Source organism: Dermacentor variabilis, chromosome 4, assembly GCF_050947875.1.
Source record: "Dermacentor variabilis isolate Ectoservices chromosome 4, ASM5094787v1, whole genome shotgun sequence".
Lineage (NCBI taxonomy): Eukaryota > Metazoa > Arthropoda > Arachnida > Ixodida > Ixodidae > Dermacentor > Dermacentor variabilis.
This window is the reverse complement of record NC_134571.1, coordinates 7,996,873-8,023,714: the sequence shown is the minus strand read 5'-3', so window position 1 is coordinate 8,023,714 and position 26,842 is coordinate 7,996,873. Positions and strand designations below refer to the sequence as shown.

General features: G+C 42.7%; 1 protein-coding gene across 2 annotated transcripts; it reads right to left on the bottom strand.

Moving 5' to 3' along the window:
* Positions 1-546: 546 nt before the first annotated feature.
* Positions 547-26,324, bottom strand: Unc50 (Unc50 RNA binding protein). Of its 2 annotated transcripts, none has more exons than XM_075688054.1 (8): positions 26,153-26,324; positions 24,336-24,541; positions 13,762-13,787; positions 13,614-13,679; positions 11,021-11,141; positions 7,162-7,301; positions 2,109-2,201; positions 547-894 (listed from the first exon to the last, which is right to left on the bottom strand). In XM_075688054.1, the coding sequence occupies exons 1-8, from the start codon at positions 26,153-26,155 to the stop codon at positions 758-760; spliced, it is 792 nt and encodes a 263-aa protein (XP_075544169.1). In that variant the 5' UTR covers positions 26,156-26,324; the 3' UTR covers positions 547-757. The 2 variants fall into 2 exon arrangements, with proteins under 2 accessions (XP_075544169.1, XP_075544170.1); XM_075688055.1 differs by lacking the exon at positions 26,153-26,324 and adding an exon at positions 26,003-26,146.
* Between the last annotated feature and the right edge of the window lie 518 nt (positions 26,325-26,842).

The following is a 26,842-nucleotide window of genomic DNA, read 5'->3' as shown; positions in this document are numbered from 1 at the left end:
CTTTTCGCGCCACACAGTTAATAAACCTGGCTTATTTATTTATAATATTGGTTTCTTTGGTCATTGTCCCTGATCAATACTCAATCAACAAGAAGCACACATAAAATGACACAATATCAATCAAATTTTCTTATCTAGCTTCATATTGCAGATAGGTGGCTTCTGTGGCAAAAATTATGTGGTTTTCTTAGAAAACAATGTTAAAAATAGGAGTTAACATGGCTAAAACTACAATTTGTATCACTAGACTTCTCCCGTCATGTGCACCCAGCTTTTGGCACTGCGTTCACAGTGCGCCTGGTATAGTGCCACTAGGCCACCTCCTCCTCTAGCCATGTAAAAACCTGCGGGCTGCTTCATTCCAGAAGGCATGTATTTTCATCTGGTCACACTAAAGGGCGACATAATTACAAGTGTCTTTCTTTCCTTTCACAAGCAAGTGAAGCTCCCTACCTTGATTGCTGCGTCAACAGCTATCAAATGACGAACAAAAGTGCGAAAAAAGTTCGCGTCAGTAATCCTTTAAGAAAGCAAGCTCGATAAAAATAGAGAAAACTGCATCACATGATGCCACGAGTTTATTTCCACACTGGGCACACATATACAGCATATTGCAGGTGCGACGACACTAAAATATTTTACAGCTTTAAATTACCATCTCAACACACAGACATACGACGAAGCATCAGAAAGTTATTTTCCATCAAGGAAAGCAAAACATGGCACACAGCTTCCTGCCATGAAGTATCGATGTACCTTACATCACTCTGTATGCATAGAAATCATTAAGGGCCTCACAAAGGTTTATATTACACACTAAAGTCACTATGTAGCAAACAAGCAGGAGGGCCAGTGGATAGAGAAGGATGTGTGTGTTCTTCAGGATAGGAAGGGCTGAAAGAGAGAAAGAGCATCTATTGGTTACAAAGAATTTACCAATGCAGACACAAGTCCACAATGCGTGCTGTAATGTATAGTTCTCAACAATTCAAACACCATACTCGACCCCATCCATGACGGCCGACGCTTTTTGCACCACCGGTGGGTGCTGGGGACGCCATGCTGAGCTATCAAGGTATGCAATGAAAGTGAGGGCCCCACCGGTGAGAAGAAAAAGTGCTGGCTGCCAGTTATCATATTTCAATTGCTGAGCACTGTACATGTCAGTGAGGAAAGTGTGTCAACTGCATGCAACCAGTAAGTTTGTCGCAAATACAGAGCACAGTGACCACCAAAAGCCGTCGAGGTTATGCTATTATATTATGGCTACCATATTTAATCGGAAGTAGGTCAAACATGAATATAGGTTGACCCCTTATATATTGCACTTGCCGCGAGAAATAAAAAGTTATAAATAGAATATAGGTCAACCCATATCTTTTTAGTAAAATGAAAATATTTGAACATAACACACCATTATTTATCATAAAGCTTGGCTACTAAATCATGCTAGTCAATGCCACAAGCTGCATACTCGTCACAACTGCCACAATAGTCATCCTTGTCAGTTGCTTTGCAAGTGTTCTCGGCATCCCAAACGACTGACAGCTCTCGTCATATGGAAACCATAGGAGCACAGTGTGTTTGATTTTCATTATGCGTGTGATACAACTGAAGCCAAAGATTTTGCATCAGTCTGTCTCCTTTGACCGTGGTTTCAAAAGAGAGCAAGTCACATTTCGATTTCTTCCTCATCCTACGTTCCTGCTCTAAACCAACATTGAGACTTGCTGCCTGTCATTCAGTCTTGGACAAAAACATTTAGGCAGGGGCTGTGCATTCAATACCAAAACTCAGCAAATATTTTATCTGGTTTGTTGCTTGTAGGCAACATTCGTCCATAAAGGGTTAAGAACGTTGATTTCAGTTACGTGAAACACACACACACACACACACACACACACACACACACACACACACACACACACACACACACACGCACACACACACACACACACACACACACACACACACACACACGCGCACACACACACACACACACACACACACACAGCACATACACAAAATGGAATTATTAAACAATTCAGTAGCAGGACAATTAACAGCTGAGTACTAGTAAACCATGCTTTCAAAAAATCATTCCTTACCGCTGTAGCCAAGGAATGTGATGTAGATGTAATATCCCAGCGCGATAAGCCAGAGAGTGTTGCCAAACAGAAGTGAGATGTGGTGTGAAAGCACTGCACAAAAAGCACATTACGTTCCAGCGCTTCCCTTCAAATTAATTAATGAATATAAATATTTTGCTTCTTTTCTAGCTTATAAAAATGCATGCATACTAACTCATTGAAAATCACAGTTTCAGTTACATATAGTTCTTAAAGGGAGATGAGGGTAAAAAATAATATTTCTTTGTAGGAGCTTCATTTTTCCATTCATGCTGTACTGATGAAGTTCAGGACCCCAATTTTTGCACAAATGCTGAGCTTTCCTGAGAGTGATTACAAAGACGGCGCTGAATGAAACAACACACGAAGAAAGGACACGAGACAGCACGTAGGTACTCGGCGCCGTCTTTGTAATCATGCTTAACCAACTAGCCCACCAACACATGCTCAGTTTCCTGAGGGAACAACAAGCGAGCACAAACCCTGGCCGAGTTGGCACCAGCTCATTCGCCAATGCTCAGGCAGAGGCTATGCTTCCAACATATGAGAGACTGACAAGCAAAAAGCTGCTGTTTCACCGTATTCAGGAGCAAACCCCCAAATGCAGCTGAGTCTTTAAACAAGATTGGGTTGCTGTGCCCCATAACAAAATTTACTTCACACACTGTTGTGGAGATGGCCACATCTATAGCCATACGGCAGTTCAACAAGGGCCACAAAGATTCAGAGGAAGTCTTACAAGAGTTTGACTACAGCATATTATAAATAAAATCTCTGGAACAGACATCTCAAGCTAAATCTTGTCATTGCAAAGTAGCAAAGAAAGCCTGGCTGGAGGATGAAGCTTGCAAATGTTCTCAGGGTACCACCTATGCAGCAGGAGGATAATTTTCAAGTTCCACACTTTGGGAGAGACTGGTTTGCATTCTGGCCGAATTTCATGCAAATTGATCATCCGCAATAGCAATAAACATGTATAGCACTTTTAACTTTATTTTGCTTTGTTTTCACTGTTTGTGTGCCAAAATAGTTGCACTCAATGTGCAGATGTTTTCACTGTTTGTGTGCCAAAATAGTTGCACTCAATGTGCAGAATGGAAGTATCCAGGTTTTATTGTAATTTGCAGCAATTTCGTTATTGTGCATTTTGGAAAAATATAACCAATTTTCTTGATAAACATAGTTCAAAATAAACGTTTTTCTTCTAATAAAAACGTTAAAAAATAGTTCTCAGGCTTATTTACAGATAGCTGTCTATAAGGAGCAATATAGACTATTTTATAACACTCCCTGAGGGTGCAGCGGTGGCGTAGAGGTAGAGCATCCGCCTCGCATGCAAGAGGGCCGTGGTTTGAATCCCGGTGCCGCGCAATTTTCCACCGGATTAAAAAAAAATGTGTGTTGATAAAATTGCATAAACAGGCCTGGAGTGTGGCCTGATCTCGGTGACCAGAACCGGTAACGCACTCCCTCACCAGAGCAGGATTGGCCACCTTGGTGCAGTGCTTGGCCACAACCTTTTATGTGATAAAGGGAGAATCAGACATCCACCCGTTCGTAGCAACTGCTACAAAGGAAACCCATACGGGTTTCCTTTGTAGCCTTGTAGCAGTTGCTACGAATGGGTGGATGTCTGATTTTCCCTTTATCAATTACTTCTCTCTACCTTGCGGGTTTCCGCAGAACTACTACGTCAACCATTTACCTTTGCTTCATGTGTTGTCGACAAATTCGACTTCGCCCTGCCATCTGCTAGCCGCCTGGTTAGCTCAGATGATAGAGCGGCTGCCCCGGAAAGGCGGTGGTCCCGGGTTCGAGCCCCAGACCAGGACGAATTTTTCTTCAACTCTTAGGCTTTTATTTCGAGGAACCCGTATGGGTTTCCTTTGTAGCAGTTGCTACGAACGGGTGGATGTCTGATTTTCCCTTTATCAATTACTTCTGTCCACCTTGCGGGTTTCCGCAGAACTACTACGCAACCTCCTATATGAATACAACAATCAAACCCCGGCCCTCAGTCCCCAGCAGCTGCGAAGCAACTGACCACGGTGGCGGTCACACCTGTGATGCAGCAGAGGGTGCTAAGAATCTCTGGGTCCAGACAGGCCGCAATTGGAATCTGAATCTGGCCACGTTTAATGCTAGAACGTTATCTAGTGAGGCGAGTCTAGCAGTGCTATTGGAGGAATTAGTGGGCATTAAACGGGATACTGTATAACAGGGCTCAGTGAGGTCAGGAGGACAAAAGAAGCATATACAGTCAATATGACATGCAGTAAATACCAACTAGGCCAAAGTGAAGTTCTTCTGAAGCATATACAGTGCTAAAAAGTGGGCACGTCCTGTGCTACTGGGGCTTAACGGAGAGACGAGAACTAGGAGTTGGATTCCTGATTAATAAGGATATAGCTAATAACATACAGGAATTCTATAGCATTAACGATAGGGTGGCAGGTCTTGTTTTGACACCTAATAAGAGGTACAAATTGAAAGTCATACAGGTCTACGCCCCAACATCCAGTCATGATGACCAGCAAGTCGAAAGCTTCTATGAAGACGTGGAATCGGCGATGGGTAAAGTCAAAACAAAATACACTATACTGATGGGGGACTTCAATGCCAGGGTAGGCAAGAAGCAGGCTGGAGACAAGTCAGTGGGGGAATATGGCATAGGTTCTAGAAATAACAGAGGAGATTTATTGGTAGAGTTTGCAGAACAGAATAATATGCGGAATGAATACCTTCTTCCGCAAGCAGGATAGCCGAAAGTGGACGTGGAGGAGCCCGAATGGCAAGATTAGAAATGAAATAGACTATACTCTGCGCTAACCCTTGCATCATACAAGATGTGGACGTGCTCGGCAAAGTGCGCTGCAGTGACCATAGGATGGTAAGAACTCGAATTAGCCTCGACTTGAGGAGGGAACGGAAGAAACTGGTACATAAGAAGCCGATCAAGGAGTTAGCGGAAAAAAGGAAAATAGAGGAATTCCGGATCAAGCTACAGAACAGGTATTCGGCTTTAACTCAGGAAGAGGACCTTAGTGTTGAAGCAATAAACGACAATCTTATGGGCATCATTAAGGAGTGTGCAATAGAAGTCGGTGGTAAATCCGTTAGACAGGATAGCAGTAAGCTATCGCAGGAGACGAAGGATCTGATCAAGAAACGCCCATGTATGAAAGCCTCTAACCCTACAGGTAGAATAGAACTGACAGAACTTTCCAAGTTAATCAACAAGCGCAGGACAGCTGACACAAAGAAGTATAATATGGATAGAACTGAACCGGCTCTCAAGAAAGTAGGAAGCCTAAAAGCAGTGAAAAAAGAATGGGCTGGGGCATTCTCAGATCATGAACAGCAGGTTGCCATTATCCCTCAAGAGAAAAGTGTATAACAGCTGTGTCTTACCAGTACTCACGTATGGGGCAGAAACCTGGAGGCTTACGAAAAGGGTTCTACCTAAATTGAGGACGATGCAACGAGCTATGGAAAGAAGAATGATGGGTGTAACGTTAAGGGATAAGAAAAGAGCAGATTGGGTGAGGGAACAAACACGAGTTAATGACATCTTAGTTGAAGTCAAGAAAAAGAAATGGGCATGGGCAGGACATGTAATGAGGAGGGAAGATAACCGATGGTCATTAAGGGTTACGGACTGGATTCCAAGGGAATTGAAGCGTAGCAGGGGGCGGCAGAAAGTTAGGTGGGCGAATGAGATTAAGAAGTTTGCAGAGACAACATGGCCACAATTAGTACATGACCGGGGTAGTTGAAGTATGGGAGAGGCCTTTGCCCTGCAGTGGGCGTAATCAGGCTGATGATGATAATACTCTCTGAGGTCTGGTACGATGCCCGGGCCTTGCAAGAGAAACCACTTTCTACACTTTCAGAGGACACAAAAAAAATATGCTGGTAAGATATTGAGAAAATGAAATCATATTTGAAAATAGCAGAATAAGCTCTATATTGTACATAACATTGATGCAATTATCTTTATTATGAATGAAAATGGATCTCTGAGGTGCATCTCCCCTTAAAGGGGCCCTGCAACAAATATTCTTAACAGTGAGAACAAACTCTAATGAGGACAGCAATGCCTTTCACTGAGTACAATAATTTTTGAGAAGTATTAACAATTATGGAACTACAAAGAGTGCAATGTTCACTTTCCCCATTCCCCTCCAAAATAATGTTTCCTCTTGGCCTCTTGTTCCCATCTAACTTCTTTTTTTGTTCTTTCTGAGGTGCACCTACAGTGTACTGCAGAAATGGATTGCCACCATAGCAGTCATCTACTGCAGTCTCTGTCACTTTTGACATTTTATGTTCTTTATCTCATGAAGAATAAATGTCCACTTTTCTTCCATAAAGAGAAATAAAATGTTCTTGAAAGGTCTCAAATGAAACTTACAACTGTACAGCCGTTAAGAAGGCAATGAGAAGCTTGAATGATGACATTAAAGTGGCCTGATCCCAGATGAATGATTAACTCAAATAAAAGGTTCAGAAGGAAGTACACTTTGTAGAGGTAATAAGCCAGCGAACAATTTATGGTAAAGTTCTAAACATTACTATACAATTTTAACTAACAGTCAGAAATTTGTAACCAGCTTTACTGGTCTTCTCTCTTGTCACAATAACAAAGAAAAAAAAGGAAGCCTTTTTCTGCATTTAATGGCCTTAGTGCTTTCATTTAAATGCAAAGGTAACGCAGTCAGATGGCCATTAAAAAGAATGTCCAGACACATAGGGCTAGACCACAGGACCAACAGGCTGCTGCAAAAAAACACGAAAACAAAGAAAACAAGAGGATCATATACATTATATATAAGCCCCAAATGTTGGCTATGTGATGAACAAAACAGTGCCTATGTGTAAAATTGTACCTACAGTTTACCTTGTTGCACTGGAGCAAGATTCCGAAAGACATGTGCATTTACCCTAGAGTTGTTGAATACTAGACAAGCAGTGAAAACTAAAAAGCCTTGCGTGCACATTGCAGACAAGTGAAGAGGAATGCTGCACTCACAACGAGAGAAGAACAGCTGGAAGACATGCAAAACCACAAGTGGCGGAAAGAATGCATTGAGGTGCACATCAAATGCATATCCCCACTCGACATCCTCACTGCGACAAGTGGGGTTCAGCAGGTACTTGTTGCTGATCAACCTGGGCAAACAAGAACATGGGCTTACAAAGCTGCCCATACCATCACTTAACAAGTAGCATCCATTATTCAGTACATCATTGTCATCAATCTATTCTGTATACAGTGCAGGTCAAAGGCCAACGATTTCCATCCATGATATACCTGCATTTTGCCACACCTAGGCCTACCGATTATCTGCTTCTCTTGATCTGAACTACTTGTTTGCTTTGCAAACCATACTCCCGTCTTCCTGCCTCTTAGCTTATCACTTTAATGCATCAGCATTCTTCGGGTTCTTCAGGCACTTTCCAGGGGCTATGTGTGTGTGTGTGTGTGTGTCTTTATGTATGTGTGCATGCATGAATGTATGTGTGTGTAAACATTTTCTCGTGTACCTTGGTCACTGTGTAGTCAGTGATAAAATGCGTAACGCATCGAGCTGCTGTACCGAGTTAACAGGGCTCTAAATTAATGTTTGGACCAACTTGGGTCACTGAGTGTGTGGCAATGAGTACATGCATACCGCTCTTCTTCAACGGACATCTATCACACCAACATGGGTCATCATAGACACGGGAATGGGTTCCGAGTTCTGGGTCCCGAGTTCTTTCTAATCTTTGTTCACAATATCACTCAAGCTGTAACTTCTAGTATGCTATTTGTCATTTCCAATAGCGATGTTCAAAAGGCAGATACAGGGCACTTATACAATTGATGTTAATCATCAAGCCTATAAGTACCCTGTATTTCTATCCTATGGCACCTTATACACTCAATTACTGCAAACAGCAGTTGCAGACCCCTGACTCTCTGATCTGTTTAGAGACTTACATGTTATGTTGAAGAGAATGCCCTAGTACTCCTGGATGACACCTACGCTCTACAAAAAGCATAGTTTTATTGAAAACACTCAGGAAAAACACTAAATTAGTTTAATTTCATTAATTTCACAGCATTGGGTTGACTATTGGAAGAGAAAACGAAGGTCAAGCTTGCACTTTTTGAATTTCATGCTGAGGCTTCAAAGCTGGTAGTCAGATTTCAAAGTTTTTTTTGTGTGTGTTTGCTTTGATGTGGCTTAGTAAATGTTCTTGAAGCTTTCCAAGTTTCGTTTTTGCCTTTCTCAGCATGCTACAATGTAGTCCACCTTTGACAACAAAAGATTGACTAGTCCCGAGCAGATGCCGTCGCATGATGACATGACAAGTTGGTGTGGGAACTTCATGGCAGTGTAACTTTTGACTTTCGTTTTTGTGCCTCACCAAGAATGACTGCAAGAGTGGCTTTTTACAGTATCGTAGAATTAACTAATACAGCTCAAATTATTTTTCTCTCTTTAGTGTCACTTTAAAGTAGCTGTGCTACCGCATTGAGTGTGCTGAAAGCAGACGCCACTTGCTTCTAATGAACATGCTGCTGTGGACGCCAACTCCAGTTTTGCCCAACCTGCAGCTCACAGCAGCAGCAGAGGTGCGCTATCTGCAGCATCATCCATTGCAAGCGAGATATGTAAGACATGCCCACTTAGCAAGACTTCTGTGAGGTGGCGCGAATACATGTCCCAGACAACGATAATTTCACGACATTAGAAATTCTGCTCATTCTGAACATCTGATGTGAGAAGATGACTTTGTTCCCTTAACAATGCAGCCATGACATAACAATTTGAATGCACAATTTCTTGCAGAACAATATAAGTCTACCATTCGAAGTGTTAAACATGCAGTGGTTTCTCTGGAAAGTAAGTAAAAAATTATAACGCAACAATTTTTGATCTGCACAGTCTCTTCGTAAATATGTGTACAGAAACTGACAATACAGATTACTGGATGCGATGGAAGCCTTGGAGGCCATGCAACAATGTACCACCATACACCGTGACTCCATTAATCTGCACAAGGTGGTGTTACTTTTTAACACAGATTAGCTGGAAATTAGATAAATTACTATCTTACTCAAAGAAAAGTTAGCAGAAGAGCATAAAATACAATTTCAGGCAATGCAGTATTGTCTACAAGCAACGTAACTCTCCCCGCTCGACTTTTTGGTTATGTTACAGTAGAGAGATTGGTTGCACTGTTCCACCACCAATCGACGCCACATGTCATTATTGCCCAGCTTTCAGAGCTAAATTATATATATAATTCCTTGTTTATGGGATATAAGCATGCTCGCTTCTGTCAATATGACACACAAGCTTCTCATTCCCACCACATTCCAAAGACATGTTCCGAGAGGTAGACAATCCCTTTAAAATGCACATACACATCCTCAATTAAGCTTGTGTAAAAAGACTGGATTATGGCTACTCAGCTGTCACTCCACCTCTGAAGGTCCAGCCTCCATTGTGCTTTTATTCATGCCCTCATTCTTCCACTCATACATGCCGTGGCTGTGAAAGCAAATGCCAGGGAAGAGACCTCTCTGGGACAGCACAAGGTGCGTACATGTTTTCCTTTCGTCCAATGGCACCTTTTGATATTGCTCAGGATTGAGCTATCCTATGGCACCTTCCTCCCCCCCCCCCCCCCCATATGCATGCCTTGCGTTACTCCTTTTCGAACACAAAGAGCTGTACCTAGTGCTCACGCATGGATGCTGGGCGGTACCTATGAAAGGCAAACAAACACCAGCTCTCCTGACTGGTCACTGTGACAGCACAGCCACAGGGAGCATTCCTACTGGGGCAACCTGCTAGCGGTGCCCAGTCTGCATGTCGCCCTTGGTGAGCGGGGAGTATTTGCTTCCCAGGAACAGGCATTTGTATAGTGTCGGGTGTCATGAGAGATCATGGTGCAAACAAATCTGTCCTTTGAGAACTCGGGCACTATTACATTTCTTGTGGTGCAGGGCTCAGTGCACTTTGGAGGCTGAGTGCATGTGTGCTGCAGCACATCAGATTGCACAAGCTGATGGCTGATGCTGCCCCATGGCTTGCTAAGCTCGAACCTGGAGTGGTCAGTACTCTTCTGAACACTGTACAGACATTACAAACATAATGTCAAAATCTTGAGGCAGTGCATTAGCAGGGCCACTGATGTAGAGCTAATGTAGAGCAAGAGCTACTTGTAGGTGTTAAAGGGCCCCTCACCAGGTTTGGTAACTTTAAGCAGACAAGTGCAGCGTATACATCATGTGCTGACGATTGTATCTGCCAAGGATTACATCGCCATGTGGCATGGAAACAGCTGAAATTTCAAACCAAATGTCATACATCCTTTCTCACGAGGAAGCTCTGCTTCCAGCCAGAGAGTCAAGGTCACACGGAACTTCACCCACCAAGGCAAGTGACTTCGGTAAATCATCTAATGTTCTACGCTCTGTGCCGCGTCCGGAAATGTTCCGCGCAGCAAAACAAGAAGAGAAGAAAAGGAGACAGGCATGTTACGTGAAAGTGAGGCAGTCACTCGACTCAAGTACAGGAGAAAGCAAGGAAGAAACACTGTTACGGACGCTAATTGAGGCAAAGGAAGAGAGTTCCTTTATTTTCAGTCGCGCTTGCTTTCTGTCTGTCTGGTACCAGGGCATTCAATTGCTTGTTTTATCTCCTCCAATAAACCAATCTGAAAAATTATTACGGTAAACCAATCTGAAAAATTATTTTGGTAAAACGATCCCTAGATTGCCTTTTACAACTTCCAGTGTATAACCAAAATTTACAATGGTGGCCTAGTGAGCAGCCCTTACAGAAAAGGCGCCCACACAAATAGCATGAGCCTAGCATATCACTGACGCTTACCATAGTGCAGTAGCCACAAGGACACCCATGCCAATGCAGTCAATAAATATGACCCACAGAAGAAACTTGAGGAAGCCCAAGAAGCTGATGTGTAGGATCAACACAAATCCCACTGATGAGGCTGTGATCAGAAGAGAAAAAGAAGCGGAGGAGTTAGCATGCTGTTTTATTTGTAATACTGACGATAACCTAGCTAAACATCACAAAATCTTCAAGGGCATCTCATTTGCACAGCTACACCATAGTTCACAAGTAACAATGCCGAAACAAAGTACAAAATTCTGTATTTGTGACTGTCATTATTGTATTGTATTATTACTATTGTATCTGGGCCAATTTTATGTGCCTTCGAGCCAGTGTAGTCTCTTTATTAGTAAAATGTGTTGAATATCTACCAAATATTACAAAAGAAAATTTTAAAAGTCCTATGTACAGCTGAACCTTGTTATAAAGAACTAGGATATGACAAAACAATGAATATTACAAACAAAATGAATTTATCCTGCAAAGCCCCACAGAAGTGAAGCGAAACTTTACCTGTGGACACAAGAAATAATTTTTTATCAGGCAAGAACTGGCCATTTTGTAGAGCATACTCAATTTCCAAAATTTTGGATCTTGCCATGCATGGCATTGCAAAAGTTGTACATCTCGTGCTGTCTGGCAAAACACCAAGCATCATCCACCTCAACACTACATCTCACAGTGCAGTCGATGCACAGTAGGAAGGTCAAACAACGCATAATTTCTAAAGCTTAAAAAAAAGTTAAATTCCGAGGTTTTATGTGCCAAAATCATAATTTGGTTATAAGGTGTGCCATAGTTCGGGGACTCTGGATTAATTTTGACCACCTGGGGTGCACACCCAATGCACGGTACACGAGTGTTATTGCATTGCGCCCCCATCAGAATGTGGTTGCTGCAGCTGCAACTGAACCTGCGACTTCGTGCTCAGCAGTGCAATGCCACTGAGCTAGTATGGCAGGCTGCACTGTGGTGACATGCACTGGTTATGTGCACTGTTCTTTTTTTTTAATTCCTGCCTCCTGCTAACACACCAACTATTATGTGTTTGGCTGCTAATCATTGGTCAGCCACAGTTCACTTCACTGCTTCAGTTAAACTACAGAACTGTTGGTCTAGTTGGTCTTACATTGCTGATGAGAAATATTAGTGCAACACAAAGACAATAGACACAGGAAGACAAAGTTGAGTGCTTGGTCTTTGTCTTCCCTTCCTGTGTGCACCATCCTTTTGTTGCATTAATTTTCCTAATCAGCAGAGTAGTTAAAATGCTGCCCCCGAGTATGTGAACAACCTCAGGCTTGACTGCTGCTAAGAATGACATCGAGCAAAACGAGAACAAGGTGAAAGCAGGAGCCAACGTTTTGACAAGTGGACTTGTCTTCTTCAAGGCGACATATGCTTTCCTCGCCACAGTATATAAAGGTGGGGTTGAGCAAAACGAGAACAAGGTGAAACCAGGAGCCAACGTTTTGACAAGTGGGCTTGTCTTCTTCAAGGCGACATACGCTTTCCTCACCACAGTATATATAGGTGGGGTTGAGCAAAATGAGAACAAGGTGAAACCAGGAGCCAACGTTTCGACAAGTGGACTTGTCTTCTTTAAGGCGACATATGCTTTCCTCACCACAGTATATATAGGTGGCAAGGAAAGCATGTGTCGCCTTGAAGTCCACTTGTCGAAATGTTGGCTCCTGCTTTCACCTTCTTCAAGGTGACGTATGCTTTCCTCGCCACCTATATATACTGTGGCGAGGAAAGCATATGTCGCCTTGAAGAAGACAAGTAGACTTGTCGAAACGTTGGCTCCTGGTTTCACCTTGTTCTCGTTTTGCTCAACCCCACCTATATATACTGTGGCGAGGAAAGCATACTGCCTTGAAGAAGACAAGTCCACTTGTCGAAACGTTGGCTCCTGCTTTCCCCTTGCTCTCGTTTTGCTCATCGTCTTGAATTTCCATCTCCAGCCTTACCCGTGTTTTCTAAGCATGACATCGGCACTTTTTGATTATTTTGCTACCCCAGACGGTGAGCTGGAGATCAAAAGTTACCACGTGGCTGCTTTGCGATTTAGCTTATGCACATAACACAACACTCAGGCTTAGTGGGCAAATTAAATGGTGCACGACAATAATATCTGCGATGGCTGTATACGTGGATTGTGATCAGACGGAATGCAGCATGTAGACCATGATTTCGGTTGTCTTTGTCACCAGCTGTGTACATGTGATGGTTCTGTTAAATAAACCGAGTAAAAGAGAATGCCCGAAAAAGCAGGCATCCAAAATGTCTGACGGTGAATATTTTTCAATGCAGATGTGGTTATCAAGTGGTTGGATAGAGCTCCAACATGATTTGAACTATGCCAACTATAGAAAAATATTTGCGGCTGAGGTTATATACGACTACATCTGAGTATTCCTTTGACTTTGTTATAACAAGATTCAAGTGCAAAGCTTGATGTAAATATTTAGGCTGCAAGTTAGCTTGCATTATATCTCCGTAAATATAACACATATTGTACAAGGTAAGTTAGTCACACACGGATATGCAACAAATGGTGTCGCACCAACAAGCCACAGTCCAAGTAACACCAGAAATGCAGGATCGTCCCTGGCAAACTGGTCCTTTGTCTCTGTAAATGGCCAAAGCATGAGCACAGTAAAGCAGCAACTTTAACAAGACTCATGCGAAATCAGGGGAAAGCTCATGCTCACGTTTTCTGTACTGAAAGTTGCGGTACCTGGGGGTAAAAAAGAAGTGCCATCAATGTTAAGCCATGCAGATGTCAAGTGAAGTGAGCAATCCTGTTAAAAACAGAGCTTTCCTAAATCACCTGAGCAATGAAATGTGGTGAACACCGAACGGTTGATTTTTCGCTTGACACAATTTCTTCAACTGTCCGTGCTGTAGCATGTTTTGATGCACATATGCATACGACTAAATTTCCAGAGAAAAGACAAGCCACATTGTACAGCATCCTGCAAGTTGGCACAAAAGTGGCACATTTTCCTGCAAACCTTGAAAATCCGCTGTCTGAAACAGTCAAGATTTAAGGTTGTCCTGCAGTGTCAGTGATGCTTGTGGAGACTGCAATGACCTGATGCTGGTGTTCACTTTTCTTCTTCTTCCTTCTCCACTCACATCGGAATGAGGCGACGGTTAGGCCGTTGCTAAGCGGTAGAGGGCACGCTCCAGTGCATTATTTTCTACAACAATCATGCCTTTGCTTTTCTTGTCAAACAAAAGCTCAGCCGCAAGCTCAGCAGAGACCTTCTCTGGCACAGTGCAAGGTGCTTACATCTTTATCTCTCATCCGATGACTTTTTGGGGAATTGCTTGTACTTGAGCTCGTCTAAGGTGTCTTCCACCTACAGCAAATGCACACCTCGCATAGCTCCTTTCTGAACGCTAGGCCGAAGCACAGTGCCAGGTGCTTGTGCATGGTCTTATTACTCTGCGCCACACTCGTCGCAGGGAAACCCTGATGAACAGTACCACACCTATGCTCTCACAGCCCTACCCTTTGGCAATCTTGATAGTACACAGCACAGCTACAAGGAGTCTTTCTCCCATGTGTAATCTGGAGCTTTTCTTCTGAAAATATGCGCAACCCTCGGAATGGGGGCTTTTGCTTCCCATGTCACCCTTTACTAGGCATTGTTACCGTGTTGGGCGTCACCAAAGGGTGAGTATAAATAACCCTTCCCTTTGACTGTTTTTCTGCTGGTGAATTGGTGGGTGCGCTTCAGAGACTTGGTATGTGTAGTGGCAACTAAATTGGCCCTGTGGCTCACTAAGCTGAACCTGCGGCAGTTGTGGTAGTGTAGAAAGAGCACATATTTTGTGTGTATATATGTATAAACTAGGCTCACCCAGCAAGTCTGAATGTGCCCAACCACCCTGCCTGTGTCCAAACATTGGCTGCCTGTTTTTCAGTGGCTGCAAAATGCAACTCATACATGAAGGAAACAGATAACGAAGCCAATGGAAGCAGCACAGGGGAAATAAAATATTTATTGATTGCTTTTATTAAATTGACTTTTGCACAGTTTTGCAACCACGCTAGTAAAAGTAATTTCATGGACGTGGGCCAAACTCCTCCTACAGTTTATTCCTAAAAGGCAACTACCGCATGCAACATTCAAGTGACAGCAACAGGCGGATCCTGTCGCACTGCTCTGTTGCAGTGTGCGGCAACCACATGACCCGACACTGCGAAAAGAAGCAGTGATAAATTTACGCTGTTGTCCAATTAACTACAATTGCACGATGATCAAGAATAGCAAATGTGCTTTGAGATTAACATTATACCTAGTGTGTGCTAAGATCTTGTTTTAATAGTACACCTGAACACCGTAAACAAGTGTTCAGCATCGCCAAGTGACGAGAGGGGTGATCATGAGCATCTCTGTTGAAATGGGCAAATGCCACACATCTTTTCATTTTGTGCTTATTATACTTATACTGTGTATTAAACCATTGGATATGATAGTAATTTATTGCACTAAGTCATTCTGTATGTTTTCTTTGAGCATCAAGTGCTGTGGTGCCATGAGGAAGGTAGAAATCAAAACACTTTTGTGGTGTATCATGCCTAACAACATTGAAACAAACTGCTGATTTCCATAATAATAATAATAAAAATAAAAACCAGCTCATAGATCATCCCGAGTGCGAGACAAGACCAAATGAAGCCTGCTTTTGCAATTTATTTCACAGTTCATTATATATATATATATATATATAATAGTTATTTTATGTTTTATATTATTTTACAATTTATTTCACTGGGAACAAGTAGCCCAGGCAAATTTGGATCAAAGAAGGTGGCCTGGACACTGCCATATTGTTATGCAATCACAGTAACCAATGGAAACCACTACACAAAATTTCAGATGACAAGTGAAAATTTCTGGGTGGCCAAAAACAAACGATGCAATATATGATGGTGAGAAACTGCCCTCCATGATGGCCAAACTTCTTGCTTGAATAACATGCATGAAAGCAGTTGATTGAGCGGTTACAGAACTGCTTTCTCCCATTTAGAAGCCCACTTTATTGTACAGTCGAATTTCATTAATTCGAACTGACGTTGTGGTCCCGTCAAAATTGTGTATTCCAATGGGTGAAAACGGCTGGTAATTTTAATGTGCAAGCACTTGTGACAGTTAATTCGAACATACCGCGCTCCGACAATGCTCTCAGCAGCGTGCCGAATCACGCGGCAGCGCCTCCGACCAACATTGCTCTGACCGCACCATAGAGGAAAGGCTTAGGAGAAACCCCTCAATGCTGCAAATGAAAGAAAGAAGACCGTGGAAGAAATTTCACCTTCTCTCAAAGGGCAAGGTCGATGTTTCTGCATCGTGCTGTAATGCCCCAGCCACACTAGTGGCAAAACGCAGGCCGCGGGAGGGATCGGTCATGGGCCGATCTTTCATGGCTCGCCGCAATGGCAAGTGAGCCGCGAGCAGAGGAGCCCAATAACAGTGGCCCCTACAGTGACACATGCGTGCGAAACTGGTATCATGCGGACCCACCCGATCGGTCTATTTGTACTCACATCTGGTTCAGCCGGACCGCTTGTTTCGCACTATTATCTGCTTGCGTCAGCTCTCGCTCACGCTTGTTTTCGTCTGCTTGGTTGGTCTCGTTCGTGCTTGTTTTTTTACGACGCATCTAAACCGAGATGTCCCAATGGAAAGGTTGTTGGAGACAGTGCGCCATATCCGATTCTGTATGGCAAGACAGACCCTGAATACAAGGACGCGAAGGTGACACCCAGTACCTCATTCACTTTGCCTTTTGAAGGTGGCGACGCTGCAACAGAAGGGAGCACACCAACATGATAATGATCAGTGGCAACGACTTCGTCATCTTGAGAAGACACGACTCCATTAAGAATGCAGGACAAAGAAGGTGAGCATAGCGCCGATTTGTCACTTGACGAAGGAAAAAACAAGTGAGCACGCAGAGAGAAGCAGCAGCAGAGGCCCAGTCCTGGCCTTGGCAACTCGGCTGCTTCAGTGGCAGTAGGTGGCAGAGGTAATTAGCGCCATCCAGCAAGCTGGCAGGACAGCAAATTCGCTTCCTTGCAACTACGCTCCCTCCTCGCCCTCATCTCTGACGGTCTCCACGAGTGCCCGCCTCCGTGCCGGCACTGGCGCCACTAGCACCACCGGCCCAGCGCCAGCTTAGTTCGCTCCTTGAAGTTTCATTTTCAGGTGTTATCAAGGAAGCAAGCATTGACCGGCATGGGCAGTTTTGTGGTCCTCGCTCGGTGTGTACTTGCACGCCGTAATATTTCACGACTCGCACCATCTGTGCATCGTGCTATGGTGCACGAATACTTAAAAAAGCCCTTCTTTTAATTCGAGCAAATATTCGGGCCCCTTCAAGTTCAAGATATCAAGATTCGACTGTATTTGCTATCTATATTCTATCTCAAGGATTCTCATCTTATCTATGGGAAAGCTGCGAGCACCGATACTCCAAGCAAAGGAAAGCCTTGTATGACAATATGGCCTAAACAAGTTTATCTCAATAAAAGCAAGGAACTATGTTGAAAAGAGCAACTTGCTACTGGCAATAAGTGTATTCTTCAAAACAGCTCAGCCAAGATATTTGGCCACCCTGTTCAGGCACTTACCATCTGCCTTCATAAAGCTTAAGATATCTGAGCTGCTCACAAGCACCCAAGATGCTGCTGCAACAGCTTTACAAAAAAGAAAGTGGTATACATCCAGTGGGGCTAGAGAGGATCAATAACTACAAGATGGTTCATGAACAGTCCTACAAGGCACAAGAGGTGGCTGCGTCTGTGGAACCTGAAATGCCTTTTTTGCTTTGAAGCCTTTTGTGCTGCTCAGACATGATGCAGCAACTGATCACATGGCTGAATGCGGTGTTCATTGGCTCTCATTGCCCGCCAGTTTTGCAGTTCACCAATTTATGGTGAAACAGACTACACAGAATTCCAACATGCTGTTCTCAATGTACAGCTATGCTGCAAAGTTTAAATGCACCAGACTGCCGTTTAATGACAATGGGACTATTTGATAGACTGAGTCTATGTTGTGTGTTCCCTCGTGTATCTGCTGTTTCGTTTCTCCTTGCTTCATTTTTAAAATCACTGCACCTCATTCAGCCGTGGAATAGAGGCAACTGAAGCTACCCTGTTTCATGCATAGCATGCAACGCTGCAGAAGTGACATTAGTAGTACAGCACTAATGTAGTACAGCATTAGTAGACCCACTCAGCACGTTATGCAGTGCACTTGTTTTTCATATGTGATGTTCTTTTTTACGTAATATAGCTACCTACGTGCCTTTTACAGGTACAATTTATGGAAATTGCACATTATTTGTGCACCTTTGCGCTTCCAGTATGCCACATGCTGTTTTTGATCTCGAATGCAAGTGGTGCACCGCGTCCATAGGTTGCAAGAATGTGTCACTTGTTTTGTTCAGTGGTAAACGGCTTGAGAGCTGCGATGCCTTCTATGAAATAATTATATGAAATCTTGTGACACAAAAGAATGAGACTTAATGTTACATCAAATTACACGATGCGTAGCTACTGTACACACTCTAGTATGAGAAGCACTTGCACAAGAGCCACACCTACAAATTCGCAGCCTGAAGTTAGGTGGGGCAGAAAAAAAGAAGTGCACACCCTATTTTGAAATAGCCAGTGTGGTGTCTTCAGAGATTGTTGTAAAAAGCTTTAGCCATATCTAGTGCCATGGATAGCACAAGACATGACTGTATCCATCAGTGTGATGCCGAGCAGAAACTGAGCAGTGTCAACTGTGGTTGAGACTAGACAGAAACCAGGCACGTGGTGTACATGCATGTACAAATAAACAAACATTATGAAAGCAATTGAAAACATCACTTGCAGCAAATCATCATTTAAATACAAGACATCATTCATTTTTACAACGATTCCACAAGTCAAGTAGTGCAGGTCAAATGACGGAAGAATACGTCACAGGAAACCCTTTTCTTCCTTATAGTTATTTGCTGAAGCATTAAAAACTAAACGGATGACTCTGACAGTCTTATACGCATGGTAAAACTGCCTGTTGTCATTGATACGGAGTCATGGTTAAAAAATGATGTTGCAAATAACGACGCTTTTCCCAGTGGCTTTATCTACAATAGAAGGGATCGAAATAGGCACAGGGCGTGCTTATTCTTGTTGCACGTAGCACACAGTTCATACAAAGCTGTCTGGTGCCGGCTGAAATGTATTAAGAAAAAGCTGCCAGTGTGCTCTTTTATTCAACCACCATGAAGTTCGACTGATGCTTTATCAGAGCTTACAAGTGTAATGGAAACAATTGATACCGATTGCATTGTTCTAGGAGTCGATTTTAACGTCCCTCATTTCAACTGGTGCCAGCAGCCACCTTTTTCAGCTACAACCAGTGCCTTGAATGCTCAAATGGCATATTTTATATATTTGCTCAGACTGTCAAAGACTATAGTTGAACCCACCCACAAAAATCATAATCTCAACCTTTTCCTGACTGATAAAACGGATCTTGTGCTCTCAACTAAAATAATACCGCGAATTAGTCATTGCAATGCTGTACACACAGAAATGAACTTTGGGTATGTGAAAATTAATAGCAGTAGTGTACAATAGATTTATACTTATAGAAAAGGCAAAATATAGGCAATATATGCAGCCTTGGATGCATATTTTATGACCTCTGAAACAACGCAGAATCTTGTAATGTAATGAGCTTTAGACATGTTTAAGAATAAAATATTTCATCTAATAAGTTGCTTTGTCCCATCCTGGATAATTGAGATGGAAACATAGTTGGCATAAACCATGGTTTACAAAAGAATTGCACAGGCTGACACAGCAGAAAAACAGACCATATCCAGCGGTCAAAACAAGTGCGTCGACAGCAAACTTTAACAAACTGGTGAAGTAAACTTGCAATTGAACATGCTAAATCATGTTTTTTTTTTTGCCATTTTCTTCCAGGATGGGACAAAATGGTGTCATGAAAGCAAGGTGTCAGCGCGCACAGGCAAACATGAACACATCACGCTCGATGACCGCAGCACTCGACCTGCCGTGGTTGCTTGGTGGCTGTGGTGTTGGGCTGCTAAGCACAAGGTCACGGGATCGAATCCCGGCCACGTTGGCTGCATTTCGATGGAGATGAAATGCGAAAACACCCATGTATTTAGATTTAGGTGCACGTTAAAGAACCCCAGGTGGTCCAAATTTCCGGAGTCCCCCACTATGCCATGCCTCATAATCAGATCGTGGTTTTGGCACGTAAGGCCCCATAATTTAAATTTAAAATCCAAATCCAAAAGAGCTGTGGAAGATTGTCAAGAAAGATAGAAAAGACACTATGTCTATTCCAGATTTGGTTATAGATAATGTTACCATTAAAAAGCCAGCAGAAAAAGCCGAATGTTTCAACGCATACTTTAAATCGGTGTTTTCTCTGCCACTAGCCAATACCATACTAGACAAGCCTACTCTACACAAAGTACTTGTCGTGCAGGAAATTTTTGTTGATGGCCATGTGGTTGAAGTACTGCTAAAAGATTAGATGAGTCAGCAGCTATTGGTCCTGACAGTTTATTGAATGCATTCCTGAAATCTTGTACAATATCAGTATTACCGTATCTAAAGATTATTTTCGAGAAATCATTAAACGATGAGTCTCTTCCTTTTTATAAAAACCTACTGTCGTGCCTATTCATAAATTAGGTCTGCAGAACATATCTAACTATCATGCGCTATCTGTAACAAATGTTTGTTGTAACATCCTAGAGCATGTTTGTACTCATCCACTATGCAGCATATTAATCAACATTCCCTGCTCAGCTCAAGTCAACATGGCTCTTGGAAAAAATGTTCCTGTGTTACACAACCAACAGAGTTTGTTTGTGATTTGGCTTTTGCATTAGACAATAATACACCTGTGTATAGTATCTTTCTTGATTTTAAGAAAGCTTTTGATGTAGTACCTCATGCTTTGCTGTTAGAATTGCCTAGTTACAATGTTGATCTGGTTGTGTCTTAAATATCCACATACATGCATTAGAGATAGCAGTATGGTGTTGTTGATGGGGCATAATTAGATACTGATGTTTCATTAGGAGTATTATAAAACTCAGACCACACATACATTTGCAGACGTATGCAAGCTCGTGTCTACGCACCTTGCGCCTGCCGCCTCTCACGAGGAATGGTGGTTTGCATACACTAAGACACGCTCCCATCCATGCGACAGCACGCGCTCACTGGGCTCACTCATAGACACCTTCGAAGGCGCCACTTGATACTTCGTTACCGAGTGTTTCAAAATGCTTCAATATCTATAAAGGTAACTGTTGTATCTTTAGAGTGGCTAGATCAACACATAAAGGTAAGAAAAAGCACTTTCTCACGTGACATAAATCTGCCTCACTGAGAGTTGAATGTACCATGCTGTAGCTGCGTAGCCGGGCACGCCGCTGCGAGGCAGCCCAAGCACTCAATAACAGAGAGCCGAATTTCAACGCATGTGAGCTGTGCCGCCCTGTCTGTGCATGCGTGAGCTCGTGTCTCAAAGCGTATGTGTGGTGTGGAATTCAGGATCAGTTCCCAGGCCATTATTTCTTTTGTACGTCAACAACATCAGCACTTAGGTAACATCATGTATAAGGATGTTTGCAGATGATTGTATCTCATACAGACAAATATGCAATGATGATGACTGCCATAGTCGTCAAAATGACCTGGACACCATTTACTCATTGTGTATACAATGGAGTATGAAACTAATTCTTAAAAGAATAAAAGAGTATATACGAAGTTTTCCAAGATATTAATACAAATTAATTCATTTTATATAGTGTCTAGTACAGCATTACCAACATCTACTGAGTATAAATACCTAGGAGTCTATTTTACACCTTTATTGTCTGGGACAAAACATGTTTATTATACTGTCTCAAGGGCCTCCAGATCACTAGAATCTTTTTACAAATAATATGTACTATCAATATTGGATCCAGGCACCGTCCCTATATAAAAACAAACTTTAAAAAGTTCTAAACGTGGCTGCCCGGTATGTCCTGGCTAAGACAACTAGTTGAGAGTGAGCATGTCATATTTAAGGGAAATATTCCATTAGGAGCCACTCGAACATCGAATGGTTAAGCTACACTTAAAATTTTTGTATAGTATTTATGCCTCACAAACCGGCATCCAACAAGCACAATACATTTTTCCTCTTTATTATACTTCTGAACGACTTGATCACCAACATAAAATTCAAGAATGCAAAAGTAGGACGACCACCTATGCTAGCTCATTTTTCCCACGGAATGGAATAAGTTACCTTCAGATGTGGTGATGGCCACTTCTAAAGAATCTATTTACTTCTTTAAATGCCATCATCTGTGTTCTCCTGTGACGTGATACGAAGCGAGCGAAATCTTTTCAGTTGCTTCACAATTATGCCATTTTATTTACTTTTATTCAACTTTTCTCTTTCTTATCTCGTGATAACAAGTTTCATTTCTACGCCAGAAGTTGTAACCATGAAACCCTCTTGGTTTCTTTTTTTAGGCTGTGGTTACACTGTGCTTATGCTGCATTTTTTTTTTCACACTAAATGTGCTGAACGAGTAAATTTGTTTGTGTTTCTTTTCTTATTGGTACGCTCTGTGTAAGCTTAGAAATAAGTGTAATCTAAATAGTGATGTAAACTCCATGTCATGTTTACCTGCTTTAATTTCCTATGAGTGTAAGCCACCCCACTGTAATGCCGATAGGCACTGTGGGTATATGAAAAATAAAGATAAATAAATAAAATTAATTCTTTTGGCACAAAAGAATGATGGGGATTATGCACAGCCCAAAAAATTGGACCAACATGGCACCCGCCCCGGTGTAAAGGCCACTCCTTATTAAGATTGGAAAAACAGAAATGTGGCCCTCACACAAAATGTATATATGGCATGGACAAGCTGTGAGAAAATCCCACTAGCTTTTGCAGCGTTGCCTACTATGTATTAAACAGAGTATAGCTATAGCCTCTCTGCGACTCCGCAAGTGCCACCTTTTCTTGCTACATCAGTTCGGCACACCCACAAGTCACACTATATAGAGAATGGGGGCCTCAAACACGCACCCCAGTGAACAGTGCACCTCCTTTTTTTCCCTCTGATGCTGCCCTATTTCCTTGTTACAACTGCACTGACCCATTTGCAAGCAGTGTCAGCTCCCTCTCCCATGTGCCGAATGCCTGGCAAGAATTTTCGTGTGTTTGCAGGCAAGCAGCGCAAAATGGGCTGGGGTGCGTTTGGCAGGCATTCCCAGATCATGAACAGCAGGTTGCCATTATCCCTCAATAGAAAAGTGTATGACAGCTGTATATTACCAGTACTCACGTACGGGGCAGAAACCTGGAGGCTTATGAAAAGGGTTCTACTTAAATTGAGGACGACGCAACGAGCTATGGAAAGAATGATAGGTGTAACGTTAAGGGATAAGAAAAGAGCAGATTGGGCGATGGAACAAAAGCGCATTAATGACATCTTAGTTGAAATCAATAAAAAGAAATGGGCATGGGCAGGACACGTAATGAGGAGGGAAGATAACCAATGGTCATTAAGGGTTAAGGACTGGATTCCAAGGGAAGGGAAGCATAGCAAGGGGCGGCAGAAAGTTAGGCGGGCGGATGAGATTAAGAAGTTTGCAGGGACAACATGGCCACAATTAGTACATGACCGGGGTAGTTGGAGAAGTATGGGAGAGGCCTTTGCCCTGCAGTGGGCGTAACCAGGCTGATGATGATGACTGCAAAAGGAGTGGGGCAGAAAATGGGCAAGAAAAGGGCGCCCAGCGATGCGGCCCTCGAGGAGCTACGTTGGCTGAATGCGACCCAGTGTCAGAGACGAGTTTGAGACCATTGATATAGAAGGGCTGCAACTTGGCAAGTCGGAACGGATTCGTTATTGCTTACATGCAAAAGGAATGAGAACACAAGCAGAGAATGACGTAAACACACTGTGTCCTAGTCATTGTTTGCTTTTTGTGCATCGGTTATAATGAGTCACTAATTGGGAGCCAATGCTTAGCATGGTCATTCAGTAAAGCAGCAATTTTCCCAGATGTGCACATTTGGTGGTTTGTAATGGCAAATCACACAAGATTTGTTGGCTCATATTTTTTCTAGAGCAATTATTTACAGATACTGCAATACCCAAAGGGATTTTAGCAGGGTGGTCAACAAGTGCTGCTAAGTTCGACGCTCACACTTTTTGCGGGGAAACGAAAAGGTAGAGCATTTGCCACATGGCAAACTGGAAGTCCATGTGTCGCACATGAACCAGGCGCCTCAGAAACTTGGATCCCTTGTCCTTAGCACTGCGCTTCTCGAGGTGGTTGGGCGTTGGCAACGGCAGTGGCGAACTGGAGAAGCGCACGCCAGTTGATGAGCCACCCATTTTGTCCCTGTGTTCCTGCAAGGCACCATTAATGTACAAGGCCAACTTGAAAACTCAATTTCCTTTACATGGCAATTTATTTTTTTGTTATATGTGCAATTCATTGTGGGACTCTTAACAGAAGAAAATGTCATATTATGTTTTTTGCGAAACCAAATCTCAAAGTGTCTGTTTTGTGTGATACAAAAGTGCCTAAATTCCGTGTTTTTTTTTAGTATGTTGCTTCCCAGTAATAGTAAGTGAAAACAATACTGCTTTGAGGCATTTTCAGCATGTCTTTAACAAACATTAACTCTGACAAGGGGAGTTGCTACGTGGCATGATTTGGCAAAGGGGACCCAAGGATACCCATGCCAACCTTTTGACCATCAAGTTTGCTTCGCATTACGCTATATGTCGTTTAAACAATAGCAACAGAGGCACAGCTGACATCCTAAACCAAGTTGGTATAGTACTTGGTCTGTACACAATGAGCTTGCCTTACAAATGATCACCAGCGCTGATCACTGAGTACTGAGTACTGAGGTTGCAAAACAAGCTAGGAAAAAAAAAAAAAAAAAGACGAGGTGCCACACTGGCAAAAGCAGACAAGAACAAGATTCAGGAACAAACAAGCTACAAATACAGGGGATTTTAGCTTTCTTGAAGGTCTTTTGTGTGCAACGCATTTTGTTGAAATCTTTTTAGTTGGTTTTCTCAAAACTCTTTTTTGCATTTCTTCCATATAAGAACAAGCATAACTTGTTTCCTAATAAATTGTGTAATGAACCACAAGTAAAATTTGCAACAAGTTTCGATATGGCTCTTTCTTGTAGCATGGCAGTCAATTGGAAGAGCATATGTTTTGCTTATTGAATCACTGAGCTCCGAGGATCCCCTTGATCTGATTAGTTTTGGTTCATTGCAGTTTAAGGGCTTACCTATTTTGCCGTTAAAAATGCTTTGGTTGTGACGAGGCAAAATAATGCTATGGGTGCTGGCGTGAGGCCCACACTTATTCATTTTCTAGTAAAAAGCTTTACACACATTTCAGGCTGCCGTATACCTAAAGAAGCGTGCTCTCTAACATAGACTCGTAATCTGTATTCGTAATATATTTAATTTTTTTTTTTACCCTGGAAGTCGGCCTCATACCTTAACGTTTTCAGACATCAACGAACAGACACCAATATGTTACAACGACGACGCGAGCGAACTGGGTTACCGGCATATTCTCAGGCGGTAGTGACTTTGTTTAGTGTTTCAACGGCGCACAAATTCGCACGGGACCAAGTAGTTTCCAGTGGAACATGTCTCTCGGCAGTCACGAGGCACTGCAGCAACTAAAATCCCCGCAAGCGAAGTGTGCTTTCCAGTAAGCCAATGGTCGATATTCTGCACAATCGAAAAGGCGAGCACCCTCCGGCTCCGGGGTCATGTCATGCATACCGCCGAAATGGAGCATAGTAATAAATGTTACAACACACGAAGACGAACCTTTCTACATTCTGAATGCGGAAAGAACTCCTTCGAATATGACCAGCAGACGTTTATATCGGTTTAGTCGAGCAAGACGCAGATGACGTGCCTATCAACAACACGATTCTGTCAAGCGCAATCGTCGTCAACATTTACAAGCCAGCATACCATTATAAAACAAGGTTCGCGGAGCACATTTCAACCAGCGGAGGAACACAAAGGCACTAAACTTAAAAACCAAGCGGCTAAACACAACTTGCTAAATTAAATGCACAACTACGGCCCCTAGCACATAAGAGTCAGGCCCCGCACACTCTCAAGTTCAACAAATGGCCACAGAGGGCGAAAAGTCAATCGAGGCGCGTTTCAGCGTAAGCGCGCAAGTGTAGCTACTTTAATTTGGTCGAATACTTTAATTTGTGCTTTCTCTGCTAGGGGCGCTGAACATGTCGGATTTCTTACTTTACCCAAACATTTGACATAAACAATCGAGGTGTCTAAGGATGTTTTGTTACCTCATACAAATAGGCAGTTGATTTTTTAAAAATTCGATTGTTGAAGCTGCTTTTTAGTCATAGCGTCAAGGTTTTTGTACTTGATTAACCACCGACAGCCGACAGCCTATTGACATAGAGTTAGTAGAACAACTCTAGAGGAAAAGCTGGGCCGGAAAAGTCATAGAGTTTCTCACTACATTACCTAGAGGGAAATCTGGCGCTGCTGCGCTGTGGTATGCATGGGAATGCCGGTATATTGTGGATTCGGATTGGCATCGTTTTCGTAGAGACAGGACACCTTGAAGACACGCTTGGCAAGTACAGTTCCGTCTGTCACAATGATTCATTTTCTACTAGAACA